The sequence below is a fragment of the Seriola dumerili genome, unplaced genomic scaffold, assembly GCF_002260705.1.
Source record: "Seriola dumerili isolate Sdu_G_001 unplaced genomic scaffold, Sdu_1.0 BDQW01001124.1, whole genome shotgun sequence".
Lineage (NCBI taxonomy): Eukaryota > Metazoa > Chordata > Actinopteri > Carangiformes > Carangidae > Seriola > Seriola dumerili.
The window spans coordinates 3,309,195-3,329,340 of NW_019175379.1; the positions used below are offsets into that span (position 1 = coordinate 3,309,195).

Sequence of the window (20,146 nt, forward strand, 5' to 3'; positions counted from 1 at the left end):
GCTTACATATAATCTCTGCTTCGTTATAGCCAGAGACAACTGATGTTATAAGGTGCAATGAATTTTACCTTTTTTTTTTTGTTGTATTTTCTCAAAAAGGTTTTACATACTTGATATTAACTCCCAAGAAAGAAAAACATCTCTCGGTTTAACAGCTCTAAAATGTGAGCATCCACAGTGTGGAGTGGAGAGCTGTTCTGAGTGACTGCCTGATTACACAACGCTGCTAATCAGTGTTGAAACATCTGTTAACACAGGGACGTGTTGGATGCACAAACCGCTCACAACAGACCAGTCAAACAAAGGCTGAGTTCCAATTCATTAAACATGCTGTTACTCGCAGAGGAAAAATAAGTGATATTTTCGGATTTAATAACTCTGTGTAATCTGAATATCCTAACAGGAAGATGAGAGGATTTCATGGACTCGAGGTTAACTTGACAAAACAAAGGTCATACTTCCATTTCGCATCAAATATTGGTCGCAGATGATCCATAGATACTGGGCTCAGAGAGACAGATAGATATATAGATATATTCTTTATTGTCCTTTTTTCAAGGAAATTTGTTGCCACAGTTTGTGCAGAGCCTCACATAAACATGACCATGCTCCCATCCTCACAGGATACATACCCATCAATGCACACATGATACACATTACATGTCATACCCTGTAAATATGTGCTGTGCTGTACAGTGTGTTGCTATATATGGCATTGCAGTAAGGCTACAGTGAGAGCAGTTATCCAGTAAACCAGCAGATGTTGCTCTCAGACAAGATTTCACCTTCATGGACCTCACAGCTGCTCTGCTTTCTGCAGTGTCTGCTGCACAATGCATCTTACACTGATTTTTTTTTTTTTTTTGTTAAACTACCAAATATGTGGTTACAAGGATTAAGATGGGGGAAAATATGAATTAAATGTGAATTACAAAGTTATATTTACTGTTTTGTTTTTTCCCTGATAAAATACTTCATAATCTTACTACTTCAGTTGACTGGAAAATAGTGAAATAAATCAAAATCTAATGAGGTAAAAAGAAAATCAACCTTTGCCTGAACTGTTTGCATCTCATGAACATACATAATATATGTATATATATATATATATATATATTATATATATATATAAAACTCTGACTCAACTGACTCACTAAATGTTATTTTGTCAGGGAAGCACTTTTTTTTCCTATTCATCATTTTTAAATGCCAGCACTGATTCATATATTCAATTTGACTACTTTCCATCTTGAAATCTAAATCTTTACTAAACAAACATTGACAGAACATGAGGTAAAAAGCTTCCTGCTGCGCTTTCCCTTCACACATTTATTTGATTTTTTATTTTTTTAGAAACTCACTAAAATGTCCCCTGTTTTGTCCCCATGATAGATACTGTGGTGTTAAAAGTATCATTCACTTTTATCCTCATACCTTGACTGAATTTCTCACATGAGGTTTCCATGACAACGCAGCTTGAGGGGTTGATGGAGAATGGGCAGTAGGTGATGCTGTCACTGTTTACTGATCGCTGAACTTAGAAAGTGTTCCGATTTTGAATTTAAAACTTTATCATAGACAGACAGAATGATTCCTGCATGAAATCTTGTTTTGCCCATGGTTGTCTATTACTCAGTCAGTCTCCCTTTATAAATGTTTGTCTCCCATTGTTATCAGTTTGAATCCAATAATAGTTTATCACGCCCTGCTCTCATACATCGCTGCAGATGGAAACATCACACAAAGACAGAGGCTCAGAGCCTCTCTTCTGATTCGCTCACCGACCTGTTGTTGCCTGAGCTCCAGAGAGAAGCCTGAGAGAGGGGATGTAAAACTACATTGAGATTGTTTTTGTTGCTTAAAACCACAAATATATCTTCTGATGGACATCAAAACTTCAAATAAAACACTGGAAAAGAGTAAAATATGGGACCTGTAATTGCTGCCTGAAACTGCAGATAATGTGATGTGCCAGTGAAGAGGAGCCACTAGACAGCCTTGACATGCCAGTTACAAGCATGTCAGGTGCCCATCCAGTAAGACTTTACACCTGTACAGAGACTTGTATATTAAGAAAACCTAAAAAAATGAAAAGTAAATGTATTTATATCTAATGAACCTTATTTAAACTGATTTTACTTGGAGCAGTAAAAAGTCAAGTTGTTTGTATATTAATAGAGAGAAAACCATCTATCAACCCTTTATTGAAGCAAAATTTAAGACTGAAATCAATTCATTTTTTAACCTTTAGGAAGCTTTTGTTACAGAGTTGAACTTTGGTCAATTTTTACATGCAAATGTGTGGCACTGGCTGAATGCAAATCATCTTGGCAGTGCTGACATTTTTGGGAACGGAGCAGCTTTTGTTACATAAACCTGCTCTGTGGGAGTAGTGATTAACTTTTCCTTGAATCACCTTATTGGCCGCAAGTGCATGAGGTCATTATGACTGTTATGTTGGTTGGTTGGCGAGTCCACATGTTTTTATGGATCTGTTTTAATAAACCACAGTACTGAAGAAAAAAAGGCACCAGAGTTTGGCTGAATGAAACCAGAGAAGAAATGTGTGCATTATGATACTTTAAGCCGGGCTAGATAAAAGCTTCCCCAAATATTGTTACACTTAGTCAAAATGTGAATGTCAAGTGAATAAAGAAACCCCATCACTGACACTGATTTCCTCCACGGATTGACATTTAAAGGGTGTGCTGACTGCTTTTAAACACTAGACTTCCTATCAAAAAAAGAATATAAGTGATTTCAAAAATGCTTTGCCTTATGTAATAAAAGAAAGCATTGTCTTGCTATTTCCATATAGATGAATGTATTTTTCTTCTGGCTGGAACTTCTGACGTTCAAGTTCTTAAAATATAAATCAATACCAAATCCAATCAAGCTGAAAGTTCAACTTCATTGCTCTTAAGGTTCAAACTTTTAAATAGTTTTTCAGTCCTGTCTCATTCAAAGTTATAGTTTTTTTAATCTATTTTTTTAAGTTCTAATTCATTCAGTAGTCTGTCATGGTTTTATCAGTGGCCTCAAACAGCCAATTTAGAGGTAATTAATGGTAAAATTAAGAAGAACTTGACTCACTAATGCTCTTGTGGCTGAATGGAAATCCCTGAAGCCAGGCTGTTACAGCAGCCGAACCCATGCATTTGGAATGACATGTTCAACACTCACATATTTGGGTGTCCACATGCATTTGGATTTCCTTTGAGTTTCTCCCTTCCATCACGGCAGCCAATCTGTTTCTTTCTTTTAACATGTAGTTTAACTGTCATCAGGCATCGCGTGCAAAGGAAAAATTAAATTAATTTGAATTAGGAACAAGAAAATAAAAGGAAACACATGCATGACCTTTGGACATATGGTACATCATTAGATGGACAACTGAATTTGAGTATAGCTGCTGTGAGTTGGATCCGTCTTTTGCATCCATGCTGCCCTCTCATTAGCGCCTGCTCCTGTACGTATCACAGTAATTTGTTGGATGAGCAACGCGTGCCCTCCATGGTAATGTGCCCATAGTGGTCTCTGTGGTTTGAGTTATTACCAAATATCACAAAATTACACCTAACCTCATTTAGCAAACACACAGAGCCGAAGCTTCAAAAAAATAAAGTTAAATGAGGACATTGTGTGAATCAGCTTTTTTCTCCTGCGTATGACACTTACACAATCTAATTTTCCAGGCGGGCAATAAATGCCACTAAATGGACAATATTCAAAGAGCCTCAGTCACATCTCATCATTTTATTAACACGAAGTAGACCACCCCGACACCTCACCCCTTTAAATGATTTGTCTGTCTCTCCCACTTTTCTCTTACCTGGCTCATCTTATGTTTCCTCCTTGCTTTCCCCTGTTTAAACAAAGGCGTGACCTTTTGTTTTCATGGTCTGCTCTTTGGTTCCCGGGAGCTTTGCAGAGCCTGAAAATTGATCACCGCAGGAGTCGCACGAACCAATTTCTACCTTAGAGTGATGTTATAGGTAATAAGCCACAAAACACAAAGACATGCACAATTCAGACAGACAAAAAGTAAAACGGATTCTAGAATTGCAACAGAAAAGGAAATCTCCCTAATTACGACTATCCTTACCAGAAAAGTGACATCACTGGCTATTTGTTCAAGTGCTTTTAATGACCCACATTTGTTTTCATGACGCCTTGGCTCTTGTGATCATTTGACTGTCTTCTTGACTGATTGTCCTAAGATTTACATCGTCTTTAAACATCATTTAGAAAGAAGCGTAGAATCATTATACTTTCGGAAGCACAGTGTTTCTCAGTGGAAGTGGAAAATAAGTGAGACGTGCAAAACACCTTGATTTTTTTTCCACCAAATTTCAATTTCATTTGTATGAAATTTGACTGCATGATGAACAAAGATTCAGGTTATTTCTGCGTAAGGAAACAATTACTGTGACTTATACAATTTATATACGCTTCTAGTTGAATTGTTAAGCTGCTTTATATGATTTTAAGACATGATTGTCTTAACTTGACTCATCATGCGTGCTACTAGTAAATTGTTCTAGATTATTTATTTATAAACTGACTAAGGCTGGTAATGTCCTTGATTGTTTTTATTTTGACTACCGCATCTTCCTGCTTCCCCAAATACTCAGCAAATATGGATTAATTCATCACTGAAACAAATCAAGTCCCCAACAAATACCCTGTTTCTTTCTGTTTGAGTACTGTTTGCTTAAAGTTGCAGTGCTCAGCTGTTAAGGAAATTAACCTTTTTTAAAAAACTATATACAGTATATGTACAGTATTCATGAACCATTTTAAATATTTTTGTAGAGAAGTAGCAACCTTCACGGCCTAAAAATTAAGCCAACATAGCTGAGAGTTTGGCAGTCAAGCACTGCCAAGATGGCGACGGCTGAGCAGCCTACTCTGTGCTTCAAAACTGCTCTTCAGAAACCTATGGGTGACGCCACGGAGGCTATGACCATCTTTATATCAAGTCTATGGTATTCAATAGGAACCAGTGGGCTAGCGGCTGATTGAACCAGAAAATGTGTGAAAGTCAGAAAATATTGAGAGGCAAATATGTTGGTCTTTTAATGTTATTTGTTGACAATGAAAAATATTTTAATATATCTGCTTCATTAAGACATAGCTTTAATCTTTTAATTATCTCACCTTTTAATCTATTTAAATATTTATTAAACGTCCTGGTGTGAAAACCTGGCAGTGGGTAGTTAGGAGGAAAAAAACATGTCACTTTGACATTTGAGACTTTCTCTAACCAGCAGTGAATACTGGTATCTCGTTACCATGGGGGCAAATCGTTTTTTTTTTTTGCTTAACCAAATAGTTTCAGTTTCCTAAATTGAACAAGATCTTAATAATAGGTTAGTTAATAGTTGGTAGTTCAGAAAACTGTCATAATTTGAATTTTTTTTCCCAATATGAAGTTGATAAGCATAGAGCATACATTTTATACACTATGTCATCACATCTGATCAGTAACACTGTGGTTTTCTTTTAGAGGGTTACAATGTGTGTGGGTTGTGTGTGTGTGTGTGGGTGTTGATTGAGCTGCTCGACATACAATAAAGAAATGAGGGGGTGGCAAAAGCCAGTAGCTGTTAGGTGAAATTCTCCTGGTAGGCTGATGGCTGGTAAATGCAATTGTGAAGGTGAAACAACACGTTGGATGTGCTATGCTGAGATGAACTGTTAGATTCATCTCTGCTGATAGAGAAAAGCAAATAACCTCTGAAGTGTTAAAATTTAAAATTGCCAGCAGTACTTGAGTCTAATTTAACACTTGTTGAAATCACAGAAGTTCCTATGCTGTTGTCTTCTGGGCATACGTTGTGATTTAAATGATAATTTCTTTCCAATAGACTGTTTTTTATTTGTGGGGAGTGAGTGGGTGATGGCATGATGTAACTGTTGGAAATTAAAGAAATTAAAGTCAGTGTGGGCCTCCATCCAATCTAATTACAGAGCTGTAGCAGAGGTGGACTGTCATTTGCTGCTTTTATGAAATGGCTTCATCAGATGCCATTAACTTTTCTGTGGCTACGCAATAAGCGGAAAATGTACTTTGGACCCATGTGCACGCAAACAATATAAAACTGAACTCAATCATACCGCAGCTGTAATGCACTTCTAAATTGACACAAAGACATTTTTGTGTCTTGTCTCGTCAATACCTCCAAAAACATCAAATTGGATTTTGTGTCATGGGCTTGCTATTGTTCCGATCGCAGGAATTTTCCTTAATCTCTGTATTTGTCATCTTTCACCAAACCTGTTTTATTGAGAAATGCAACGAACTCTGATTCCTCTAACCCTGAATGTTGATTCTGAAACTAGAGGCTATGTCATTTGGCCTGAAATGCAGCAAATTGGTTATCTCCGGAGAGATCTATTCCAAGAGAAAATCTCCAATAATTGCATGTGACACAGTTCAGTTAGGACATGTCATGCTTCCATTTGGCCCATTTTCTTCCGTGGCAGGGGTTGCTCATACTGCTGTATGATTTAGTGTAATTGCTTAAATAATTTAGCTCATTTTTATGGTTGTAGGAAGTTTAATGGACCAAGTTGAATTTGCTGTAGGGTCACATTCTTTTTGATGTTTTGCTGGTGTTTTTTTTTTTTTCTGCCTGGAGAGTGAAACGTGAACAACACTTGCACAAAGGGTTAGGATTCACATGCATCAATTTCAGAGATGTATGTGTATGAAATATATATTTATCATAATGTAATGTATGAATCTTGGTCTGATAACAGTTGAAGGATATTTGCTGATGCTGCCTGGTAACTATCTCACAGTCCTGATGAAGCAGATTAACTCTCAATGTTTTAAGTATTAAATTCTTCATAACATTATTGATTATCTTCCAAACTTTAGATTTGATTGTGGGTTATTTAGTCAAGACTTTTAATGTTATGTAGAAATACTTTGAAACAACATTTTCAGGGGCTTTTGAAACTTTTTTAATAGATACTTGAAATAGAAAGAATGCTGTAAAACTGTCATTCAAGCATAATGTAAAATTTAACTATAGCTATTCAAAACCTTCTGTCCAGTACCTGATCAGCAGCAAACAGCTGACAGACACTTAGAGACTAGCAGGTGAACATAGTGGAGCATTTAGCAGCTAAATAACCAGATGTTTCACAATCACCTACATCTACCAGTTATTCCTAGATGAAAATAGTTGCTGATTAGTTTTCTGTCAACCAGCTAATCAATTAAATGACTAATCGTTGCAGCCCTAGATTAGAGAGCAGACAATCTTTGAAATTCCTTTGTGTGTGATGCAACCAAAACAAAATTTGTTGGTGTTTTAAAACTCCTTTAATCTTAGCAAGGTTTAAGGTTACTTTTCAATTTCCTAATGTCAATTTTCAATACCTTTTACCAAGTTAACTTTGTTCATGAAGCTTTTTACTTTCTTACTTTTTAATTTCTGTTTCATTGGGGAAAGTGTGTCTTTTGGTAGGAGATTAAAGGTCTAAACCAAAGTGAAAGGGGTCGGAACGTAGTTAAAGTTTCTATTCCTACAGAACTTTTTAATACTTTTCATAATGTATTAAAAAGTATCCACACACTTAGTATCCACACACCTATAAATAATAAATAATTTCAATAATTTCAAAGTCAAGCATATGTCTGGATTTGTGGATATCACTTTGAAATGAATCCATAGCACTCCATAGCGCCTCGCTGCCGCACACAGTGACCATGGTGAAATCCAACAGCTTAATTTTTCCTGTGAATTTCTGCCGACATTTTGACAGACGTGGCAGTTTCTCATCTGCATTCAGTGGTTCAAAATGAGATAACTGGCAAAGTCATTCTGAGTCAGGCAGAGTCATTCAGCCATTTGTTCTCATAGTAATGGCTTCACCGTCTCAGTGAAGCAGCACTGTCTGTTAGCAGGAATTAACCTGATAATGAGTCTAATTTAATTACTTTTGTAATAAATTATGGATATCTTTGCTGTTGTAGGTTTGACATAGTTTGAGAATATTTCTATTTTGTGCATCATTTACATTTTACATACAGGATATCCTGTATTTCAAATACACCAAAAACTATGAAGAATCTAGGTGAAAATATCAATGTAGATAAGGACTGATGGACAGTATGATAAGCACTGGAAAATATCAATTTGTGAAAGTGGCAAGTGAAGGTGACCAATGATCCCAAATCCCTACTAGTGCAATAAATAATACTTACACAATTTAAATAATTGTTATGCAGATGAGTCGTTTGTCCACTCTGGAACAGTGTGACCTCATCTGAGAAGAAGCTGCCCTGCTACAAATATGAGGCCAACATGACCCACTGCTGCAAATAAATGTTAAAGCACATGTATCATGTTTGTGTGTGTGCTTAAGGCTGAGGTGGTCTTTGGTTGTTTTGTTTCCTGTTTGCATGCGTGTGTGCGTGCGTGTGTGTATGCTTTAAAGGTCAAACTGACCAATTTCTACTTGGTGTGTCCACACTATCTGTGTCACGGCCGGTACACAAGCAGGGAGGAGCCAAGCGGAAGTTCCAGTGATTGGAAACAGAAAACAGTTGAGCAGGTGGATTCAGGGACATCTGGTGGGCAGGTGGAATAAACAGGGCTGAGACAGAAATCATGACAATCTGTGCACATTACTGTGTGTGTGTGCATGCACACATTTGTGTGGCAGTCTTTAATGAGGCCTGATTTCCTGCTGGTTACTCAAAGCTGTATGTGGCTGAAGATAACAAAGAGAAAAACAGAACTAATTCAGTGCAGCGGCAGCATATTGAGGACACGTTGCTTTCTTCCAATGTGTTCTAACGTTCAATCATGATGTGCTTTTGAAAACTAAATGTGTCACTGTCACAGTCTTTGAATGTTTTTTCAGCCCTTGCTATTTACAAAAGTTCACAACAAAGCAGCGAACTAAACACAACCAAGAAAAACTGAAAACTACACTGGAATATTAGGACCACCGACCACCAACTTTATGAGAGAAAAGATGCTTTGAGAACAAATTAGTTCTGCTATGATCAGGTTGACTCGATTACATGTGCATGTTTTAGCATTTCCTGACAGTCCATACTGTATAGTCAGTATTTTTACTTTCAAAAGACTAATGTTTAGAAAGCCTTTAGTTATTTGTAACTTAGTTACTAAGGAACATCTGTGGCAATGTCCAATCAGAAAGAATTCAGCATTGTAAACAAGGAAGTCAACTGCGGCATTACTTCTCAGCAAAAGATCTATCATAACGTTTAATAATGTCCTCAACTGACAAGTGTTTACAAGAATTGCCTGCCAATCCATCTGAGTTGATAATGGACAATATGCACATCATTGTTCTTTTTGTAGTAGGCAAAATGTCGTTCAAAGAATATGAACAATTAAGAATAGAGTAGTGTCAACCTACTGCTTGTATTTGAGCTGTGAGACACTACTTATCACAAATAGAATATATACTAGATGCAATATATAATGCTTTTGCTGAATAATGTTTTGAACAATATTGAAGATGTAAGGTAAATCCTAGTCTCTGATTTGCTCCCACAGCCACTGTACATCCGTATGTCTCACCTTTTTATACCAAAAAATAAAAAAACAACTTTATTAACAACAACTATTGTGACCGTCTCCCTGGAATTACATATGAAACAGGGGTTCCCCTTAGTGCCTTTGAAAATTATAGAGGAATTTCAGATGGAAATTTTCTGGTGTTCTCTAGTAGTGCTACCACCAAATGCCTAATCTATGAGTGATCATGTATAGTAGGATTTTTTCCGTAGAGCTTACCTGGATGGAAATGCTGATGATTACAACACAGGAATGTTGTGGTTACAAGGTGTCAACAACCTTAGATGTGTGTGAGATGTGTGTGTGTGAATACAAGACATCTGAGTACAGATTCACTTTTGTCTGTTTTCATGTTAAATACTCCTGGGTGCTATTCATATTAATAGTCTCATATTATCTCTACCAGCAACCACTGAGCTGAAGCCTCCCCAGAGAAGTTTCGGGAGTTATTGCAGATCATGTGACTTTACAGAAAGCCCCTTTCCTGTAAAATGCTAGGATCTACTGAAGCAGACCCCATGAAAATGCTGGTCATCTTATGGCCAGTAGAACATGCTATTTTAATTGACCCTCTTGTGCACAGGTTTGGTATCTCGGCATCAGCACTGAGCTGGATGAAATCTTATCCTTCTGCTGGGAACTTCTACATATGACGTGTTTTTGTGAAACATTTTTTTACTGTGTCTCTCTCTCCATGGTTCTGAAAGAGTCAAACCCAATCTCTTACTCTGCCTATCCACACGGTCTTAGAAGAGATGAACCCACTTTCTTACTGTACCTCTCTCCATGGTCCTGAAGGGTCAATCCCAGTTTCTTACTGTGCCTCTCTCCATGGTCCTGAAATAGTCAATCTCAGTCTCTTACTTTGCCTCTCTCCATGGTACTGAAAGAGTCAAACCCAGTCTCTTACTGTGCCTCTCTCCATGGTCCTGAAAGAGTCAAACCCAGTCTGACTTTCTCTTTTTATAAACTGACTGCAGACAAGCAATAAGAAGTGAACACATATCTGTGATTACATATACTAACACAAGTGCTAGTACATGTAGCACTATTACTATTTTTACTACATCTGTAATGACAACTAATGCAGCACATCCATGTGACAAGGTTATACAGTAAAATAAAATAAAAATCTTGAAATTGGAAGCAACTGAGTAAAGGCCCCAGATGCGTGGAGCACTCACAAGGATGTCATTACTATGTTCCTGGAACTGCTGGCTCAACATAAAATAAATGACAAATTACATTATGTGTCTGAATTTGTGTGCACAAGCAAATTGTCTTTGTTGTTATGCAGCCGAAGCCCTGTTCCTGGACTGGATTATATATCTTAGAACTATCTCCCACTTATTAACACCACTCCCGAACAAATGCCCAGAAAAGTTTGACTCAACTACTCTCTCCTCAAACAACAGGCCAGCCACCAAAAACTTTGGAGTGATTTTTGATCTGACCTTTAATGGGCAGGGAAAGAAGGCAGTGCAGTTTGAAAAGGTCAGCCATGCTGTTATTCTTTCTTTTTTTAATGGAAACACTATATTTCCACATGATACAAAGAGGAATGACTTTAATGTCTCCATCTTGTTCAGAATACAGTTATAGAGGCCTATGGAGAGACTGCATCTTCCTCGTATGTAGTATTCTTGCTGTGGTCACCAATTACTTTTAGAAATGACTTTTACATTTTACTGTTCACCTTTAAATCACGACAAGTTATGGACCCAAGTTATGGACCCAAGCTATGATTCAGTTCTATGTCAAGTAAAGCACAAAGTGAGAGGGACCCTCTGACTGTTCTTCTGTAGTCACACAAGACTGAGGGTGACTAAACTTTGTGACTGGAGGCTTTGAGCAAATTAGGTTTTCTGGAACAGTATAATTGCTTGTCTTCACTGAACCAATCTTGTCCCGAGACCTTTCTCATCACATTTTTCTAGATTCATTTTATAGCCTACTAAAAGTTTATTCATCACATGTTGTGATATTAATGTTTTGTTGTGTGATATAAACTTGAATTTTTTCCTTGAAGATGGAAAACTCTAATAATGCCATGCTTTGTTTGATGCCGTCTTGAAGGAGATTGACGAATTATAAATTGACCAAATAGACCATCAAATCAGCAACTTATCTACCAATACTACAATGCTGTGTTCCTTTGTTTGTTATTGAACTTACAGAGTTGACGCTACAGTGACTTGCTATCGGAAAGTGATGAGATGGTACGACTGGGCCGGGGCTAGCTGGTTAGCATGCGAACTTCAGTAGTAAAACATAGAAGCAAAACTAGAGGGTTGCTTTGAGTTGAAAAACGGTGAGTAAATGAATAAAGTTTGATGCTGAACTCACAACATTTCTTCTGGACTGGTAAGTCTAGAAGCTGTTAACACAAAACGATGGCTATGTATCAATAGCAAAACTGAGAGCTGTTGATGACTAATGGCTGTTTACGTCTTTGTGCTTTGTACTTCTGTTTATTCAATATGTTTTTAATGCACTGGATACAGTAATGGGTCTCTATGTAAGGCTTGTGCTTTTAAATGTGTTTTTGGGGGTGTTAAAAACTCTTCATGGTTGCTTGTACTTTGAAAGGTGATGTCTTGCATTTTATTCTTTTGGTAAAATACTCTCAGTCCTATTGTCACACTTTAAGAATTTCAGGACCCAAATGCAGATACACACAAAAGCTCGTAGGTGAGTGAAGGTGCTTTAAAAAGCAAAAAACAAGCTACCATATAGACGGTTGGAAAAACTGAAGACCAGGCAAGCTGGCAATCCAAAACACAGGTAGCAAACACCTGGAAAAACTAAAGAACAGACAAGAGGAACACAAGGGATGCGAACTGACATGGAGGACTGGGAGCACAGAGACTACAATGAGCACTAAAGCACTAAAAGGGGCCGATGTGACACATATTCTGTGTTTCTTCTTGCTTTGGCCATAGCACTGGCACCAACTATGAATTAGAAAATTTTTCAAAAGTGTAGGTGTCACAGCTGGTGGCAGGAGCACAGGCAGGCTCATGTAATGAAGTTACTCCAACAGAATAAGTGATGAAGACCAGACTTACAAGGCAGGGTACAGATAACAGGTAACTAAATACAAGTAGCAGGCAGGTAACAGGAACCAGAGTCCAGGGCATGACCAGCACAAAGGAAAACCGGATAAATAACATTCATCATAACATTCAACACAACAGTTTTAGAAATTACTTTTATTCTTAAGTGAAATAAACGCAACCTTAAAAACTAAGACCTCTGCAGTAGGATCTGGAACTGAAATCTGAAAGCAACAGGCAGCTAGGACTGCAGTGACGTGCAATGATGTTTTTCTCAGCTGTATTTAGTATTAGCTGTAATTTATGACTCATTTTAGTAGCAAGGCAAATAAAGGGGCAATCTCAATTATCCAGACTGCTCACAACAAAAAAGTGTGCGCAAGTTTTTCAGAGCCACACTGGGATAAAATTAAAAAAATCTCTTTGAGACTGTTCTCAGATGTTAAAAGGCAGCTGTTGTGATACATACTAATACTAATGTGATTATGAAATATTAAATGAACAGAAGATCATTTTTTTAATAAATTTCTGATTGCTCATAGAAACATTTCAAATATACCACCTCCAGCATATTGCACTTTTGACTTCTTCAACCGAGGCAGATTTCACGATTACATTACGAGTAAATAGATGATTTACTATAAATGTGTTGTTCAGTCACTCCAGGAATGTAGCTTTTGTGGAAATAATGACTCCATAATTACTTAGGTGATAATTTAATTAGGTTAATTAATTACCATACTTAGGACTTCCTATTTTATCTGACTTACTTTCATCTTTGTAACAATATTTTGCAAATAATAAATGCTGAAAACCACCATGTGCATAGTGTGAATGATAATCACTGTGCCTTTTATTGTATTTATCCATGACACAAACTACAGGCAATTACCTTTTTGTGCCAATAATTGCCAAATAATTACCAAACATATGAAAAGATAATTACCACACTGTGACACAGAGTGTTGCTTTGCCTCCGACAAATAAATTCATGCCTGGTCTGTATATCGAAACACGTAATTCTTGTGAGACTGACTGTCCTTTCACTGAAGGTTATCCCACTGCATCATCTCTGACATCTATTTTTAAAAATGCTCTCTTGGGTGAACAGCTTGTGTTACAGCACGTTGATTAGGGCTAAATACCGATTTCGTCATTAGCAACATTGTCACCGTGAGTTGTTGAGGCACGCTTTTCATTCAGTTTATTGCAAGAAGCTGATATTAATCAATATGACAGGAGACATTTTGTAAGCAAGTTAAGATGGCTGATTTACCTAGCAGGTTCTCAGTGAGTTGGAGATGCATGTCATCACCAGATCCATAATCAGATCCTTTAATTGCACTGTGACACATGGAATTATTGAATACTATGAAATGAAAAATCTGCAAGAGCTGAATGCCCAGAGACAGAAAAAGATACAGAGTCGTGTCTCAAAATATCTCAACATTTACTTAATGGTTTGAGACAAAATTTTGTACAGACACACTCATGGCTTCCAGGTAAATCCTTCACAGGCATGGTTTCTAATAAAATGTCTCAAAAACTACTGGATGGATTGTTATGAAATTTTGTTATAACTTCGGTGACCCCTTCACTTTTCATCTAGTCCCTTCATCAAGACAAGATTTTAATTAGTTAAATACTTTGGGTTATGGTGATCCTTCCATGACAAAATTACCTCATAGGTCACTTGTGCAAGGATCTTATTACAACCAATAATTAAGTTTTATTATTAAGTGATTTCTAGCAGTTGTGTGAGGCAGTATTAATGATTATAACCATGGCAACAAAGGTTCTGAGTGATCTTCCCCTAATCCTAATCATGTTGTTACAATAGCATTGTCATATCATAAAAAACTTAGTCATTTATTTTTCAGGCATATCTACTGCTGCTTGTGATTGTGTTATCTGAGCTCTGTCAAAACAGGGATGATCTGTACTCAATACTGTGCTTGAACTCATCCTGTGAAGACACCAATGGAGGACTAATGGCTCCTGTTTGTTCTCTGCTAATGTGCTGCTTTCACTAAGCTTCATGTGTATAGCTACTGTGTAACTTTAATGCTGCTGTAGTTGGTCTACATAAACTAACAAAAGCTGGCCTTGCACACTCTTAAATACTTTGCACGGGGAAATAAATGCATTTCTGTAATTATATAACTGACACAAAAATAATATTGCTGTGTCTGCACATTTGCTTACCATTATCAAGCATGTGTTGACTGACACTGATGAATTAGCATACATTTTTTTAAAAGGTTAATAGGATTTGTGTGCTCTTTTCCCTCCAAACCAAAGTAAACACAGCTGTTCCTATTGTTTATTTATTCCCAGCAGTATTTACGCCATAACAAAACTCTGACTTGAAAGTAGAATGGCAAGATTCATCGAATATAACAACATGGGTTGTTAGCACTGGATAAATACAGGCAATAATTAATAACAAAATAGAATGATGTTGGTTCTCTTCAGTGTTGTGCCATAAAATAGGGGAAGGTATGTTTTGGAATCTATAAAATCTATTCACTGATTTATTACTCAGCAGCTTACAGCTACAGAGGTAAACACTTGTGCCCGGCGGCGTGGGGAAAAGAATGCAGTATAGTTTCACTTATGAACAGAGCGGTGGTAAAAGATTGTCAGCTACAAAAGAGCAGACCTTGAAACAAGGCGGATACACACACATTCACACTATCCAATAAAGTTGATAAAAAAAAAAAAAAGAAGCCTTGAAACAACTTCACTTCACATTGAGACATTAATACATTCTGAATTATATGATGCAGCAGCCCGTTAACACATATACAGGGCTGTTTTGAGGACACTTTGATGTGTAGGTGTAGACTGTAAAGTGGCTGCATCAAAGTGACAAACTAGTGAACACTGTGGAGCATTTAGGTGCTATAGAGACAGATTTGATTTCTCAGGAGTGAAACTTACTGCTGGCTTCTTTTTATTGCTTTCAGGTGGCCAAAGAAACAGTTCGCTTCGTTTTAAAGCTCTGCTAATTCATATTTTTCATATAAACGATGTAGCAAATGATTTTGTGTAATGTGGAAAACATCACTCAAAGCAACACCAACCAATTAACACCAACTCTGCAGCTCTATTGAAAATTTCAGGCTCTTTTAACCCATAGTTGAATATTTTGCAGCTAAAGAGCCAGATATTTTTTCTCAGGAGTGTGTGCAGACTAAATCAGAGCAAAAAGGAGAAGTGAGTATTTAGCAGACATTCAACAGACAAGACTCAGAATGAATGCTTATGTTCCTTTGTGTGTGTGCTGGATGTGTAAATAGGTAACTTTTTGCTATGTTAGCCAAAAAAACCATGATATATCAGAAACGTGTGTCTGTTAGCTTCTGCCCCCTAATGGCAAAAAAAAAAAACTTTATAAAATATAACATTGTAATTTTAAATATCTTATAATACAATATTGACATATTACTCATAATTAATTTATCATTCATTCGTTCATAAAAATGATTTTTTCTTAATTATGTCTGATGTTTATGTTTTTTTATTTCTTACATCCATTTAATGATTTAAATTTAAGTGAGAGGTAAACACATGTTAATGAATTGTCATTCATTGCACCAGTTTTCTTAAATCCATTCATTTTAAAACCAGTTCATTCATGTGCGTCAAGCTAAACTTTGCTCCTCCTCTGACCTCATCAGTCAGACGATAGGACGGCTACAGGGGAGTGTGGTCGTGTGTGTGTGTGTGTGTGTGTGTGTGTGTGTGTGCGCGGTGTGATATAGGAGAGAGACAGAGAGAGAGAGAGAGAGAGAGAGAGGAAAGACCACAGTAGCTTGCAAAGTGATGATCTGCCTGCACTCGCACAGAGAGCTGCTGCGCTCGGCTCACTCCGCCTCTCTGTTCCCGCTCAGTGTTAATTAGTCTCACACATGCTCCTTCTTACACGCACTTTTCTGCTTTCTCCTTCCGTTTATCTCTCTCACATCTTTTTTGGGAACATTTACTCTTAAGTTCTTACTACACACTCTTTGAGAGAGGAGAGCGGCACGGATTGTCTTTGGCTGAGGGTTACAGATGTTTGAAGAAAATTGCTTTTCTTGTTGAACCTAAAGGGGATACGGAACGCAGGCAAAGATTCTTTCATTCCCATTTGAGAGCACCATGACTGAAAGCCACACATGCTAAGACACTAGATGGACGAATAACAACGGGGAAAAAAAGAAGACTTAACTCACAAAGACAGGGAACTAAAACGGGGACATGAACACCACAGAACATCACGGACTGATCACGGGCTACCACAACAGGAGCCAAACATCGGCCACTTTGCCTTTTGACAAAGACTTATCAGCCGAGGACAACGAGTCATCTGCAGGATGCTACGAACAGCTGCTGATTTCCACAGAGGTTTTCCTCACTCTGGGCATCATCAGCCTGCTGGAGAACATCCTGGTTGTTGCTGCGATAGTCAAGAACAAGAACCTTCACTCGCCTATGTACTTCTTCATCTGTAGCCTTGCAGTTGCTGACATGCTTGTCAGTGTCTCCAATGCGTCTGAGACTATTGTCATAGAGCTCATCAATGGAGGCAACCTGACCATCCCCGCCAGGTTGATTAAAAGCATGGACAATGTGTTTGACTCTATGATCTGTAGCTCTCTGTTGGCATCTATCTGCAGCTTGCTGGCCATCGCAGTCGACCGCTACATCACCATCTTCTACGCCCTGCGATACCACAACATTGTCACCCTGCGAAGAGCAATGTTGGTCATCAGCAGCATCTGGACGTGCTGCACAGTGTCCGGCATCCTATTCATCATCTACTCAGAGAGCACCACGGTGCTCATCTGCCTCATTACCATGTTCTTCACCATGCTGGTGCTCATGGTGTCGCTATACGTCCACATGTTCCTGCTGGCTCGCTTGCACATGAAGCGGATTGCGGCGCTGCCGGGCAACGCGCCCATCCAGCAGCGAGCCAACATGAAGGGAGCCATCACCCTCACCATCCTCCTCGGGGTGTTCGTGGTGTGCTGGGCGCCCTTTTTCCTCCACCTCATTCTCATGATCACCTGCCCCAGAAACCCCTACTGCACCTGTTTCATGTCTCACTTCAACATGTACCTCATCCTCATCATGTGCAACTCCGTCATTGACCCCATCATCTACGCCTTTCGCAGCCAAGAGATGCGGAAAACCTTCAAAGAGATCTTCTGCTGCTCTCATGCTTTCTTGTGTGTGTGAGCTGCCTGTGAAATGTCAGCAGAGCTACGACCTTGACAGCCACAATCTGAAATTCAAACGAGAGCTGGCAAACAAGGAGGGTTTGAGCTGTAATCACTGGGGACTGACGGGACTCTGTTGTGCCCAGAGCTCTTACAGTCGGCTGTAAATGATTGATACTTAGGGCGCTCGCCTCTGGCGGCATGAGTCAGGTTGCTGAAGAGGTAGGTTTACAAACACCCTGTAACATAGATTATTGCTCTGTAGACAAATGCTATCTTGTTTTGTAGTAAACGCTGCTCTAAAGTGCAATTTGAAGTAAATGTGACCAGCATGTATATAAACCAATACACATGCTCAAACTGTGGTTCATTTACAAATCCTTTATCTTTCTCACTTTATCTTTTGCAATCTAAAATCTATCTGTTTTTTTTTTTTTCTTCAATATAGAACCTAAATGCCACAGTGCATGTACTCTGCACTGGCATACTGGATATGTAACAGAGAGATTAACATAATATATGACAGACTACCTCCATGTTTGAGAGTGTAATCCTCCTCAGAACAGAAACCACAAAAGTATTTTGTACACTGCAAGCAAAGATACGTTTATCCCTGACATACTCTCACCAAGCACTTTATTAGGAACACCATGCTAATACTGGGTAGGGCCTTCCTTTGCTCTCAAACAGCATAGCATGGATTCCTCTTTTGAAATTCTGCTCCATGTTGAAATGACTGCATCACATCTCCCGGTCTACCACATCCCAAAGGTTCTATTGGATTCAGATGTCGTGACCGGGGAAGCCACTGAAGTTCAGTGAACTCAATGTCATGTTCGTGAAACCAGTTTAAGATGACTTTAAAAGATGGTAAACTGGGGGCATAAAGGGAAGCATGCAGTCAGCAACAATTCTCAGATAGGCTGTGGCATTCAAACAATGATTGATTGATATTAAGGGGCCGAAAGTTGGCCAAGGAAACATTCCCCACACCATTACACCAGCACCAGCCTCAACTGTTGACACAAGGCAGGTTGAGTCCATGATTCATGCTGTTGATGCCAGATTCTGACCCTACCATCAGCAGAAATCCAGATTCATCAGACCAGCTTTGGTGAGACTCAGGTTTCTGTTCTTGGTCACAGGAGTAGAACCTGGCGTGGTCTGCTGCTGTTGTAGACCATCCACCTCAACGTTTGATGTGTTGTGCATTCTGAGATGCTTTTCGGCTCACTGCAGTTGTGAAGAGTGGTTATCTGAGTTACCATAGCCTTTCTGTGTGCTCCAGTCTGCCTGGCCATTCTCCTGACTGGATATTCTTTCGTTGTTGGCTCCATTCTGAGTAAAAACTCTAGAGACTGTTGTGTGTGAAAATCCCAGGAGATCAGCAGTTTGAGAAACAGTCTGTTTGACACCAACAATATAAGTTACTGAGATGACTTTTTTTTCGTGATTCTGATGTTTGATTGTTTGATTAACTGAAGCTCCTCACCTGTAGCTGCAGGATGTTATACACTGCACTGCTGCTAAATGATTGGCTGACTGTGCAAAGGTGTCACTAATAAAGTGCTTCGTCCTTTTGTTCTGCACTACAATGAATGTAAGAAAAAAAAAGTCTGTAAATTTACTTTTCATGTGATATATACTTATGAGGTGAGTGCCATTACACCTCACTTGTTTCCCTCATGTATATTGAGCCAGTCATGAGGGAACAAATGAAGCTCGAGTAAAGCATAGTTTTACCTTTTTATCATGATGCCATTTTAATAAAGTAGACGTTCAGAAATCTAATACAAGGGGAAGAAGCTCATTTCATTGGGATTTTTGTAGAGAAGATGTGTTGTATATCATTTTGCAAGCTATTCTAAAAGTATAAGAGCACAAAGATTAAACTAGATTTCATCTGGAAAACAAAGAGTAAGAGTAACGAGCAAAAACAAAAGAAATGCCTTAGTTCTCTTAATTGCTTCTCTGCTGTTTTGTGTGTCAAACCCACTCAGTGTAGTAAACAGGCTGTTTTCTGATGTCGTCTATGACGCACAGTGGTACAGTTAAAATCATTCACTGGGTGAAAAGGAGTAATCACACAGAAGCTACATGTTTACATTATGGGGGTAAATGGTTCTATATGTGCAAAAGAATTAAATAAGATGATTTAGAGGAAGACTTTAAAATGGGAAGAACAGGAAAATGTCAGTCAGTGTATTTCTCAGGCACAACAGATGGCACTTATTAAGCATTTCTGGTTTAGATTTTCTTTATTTGCACCTAAAGATGAATGAGCAATTCAGAGTGGCCTACAATCTTTCTT

The 20,146-nt window shown here is 38.3% G+C and overlaps 1 protein-coding gene across 1 annotated transcript; it reads left to right on the plus strand.

The window, feature by feature from the left end:
• The first annotated feature begins 16,870 nt into the window (after window positions 1-16,870).
• Window positions 16,871-17,854, plus strand: LOC111237874 (melanocortin receptor 4-like). Its single transcript, XM_022767168.1, has one exon. It carries the CDS (start codon window positions 16,871-16,873, stop codon window positions 17,852-17,854), a length of 984 nt encoding a protein of 327 aa, XP_022622889.1.
• The last annotated feature ends 2,292 nt before the right edge of the window (window positions 17,855-20,146 follow it).

Coding starts and splice junctions, on each gene's coding strand:
- LOC111237874 (XM_022767168.1), top strand. CDS start 16,871: ATGAACACCACAGAACATCACGGACTGATCACGGGCTACCACAACAGG.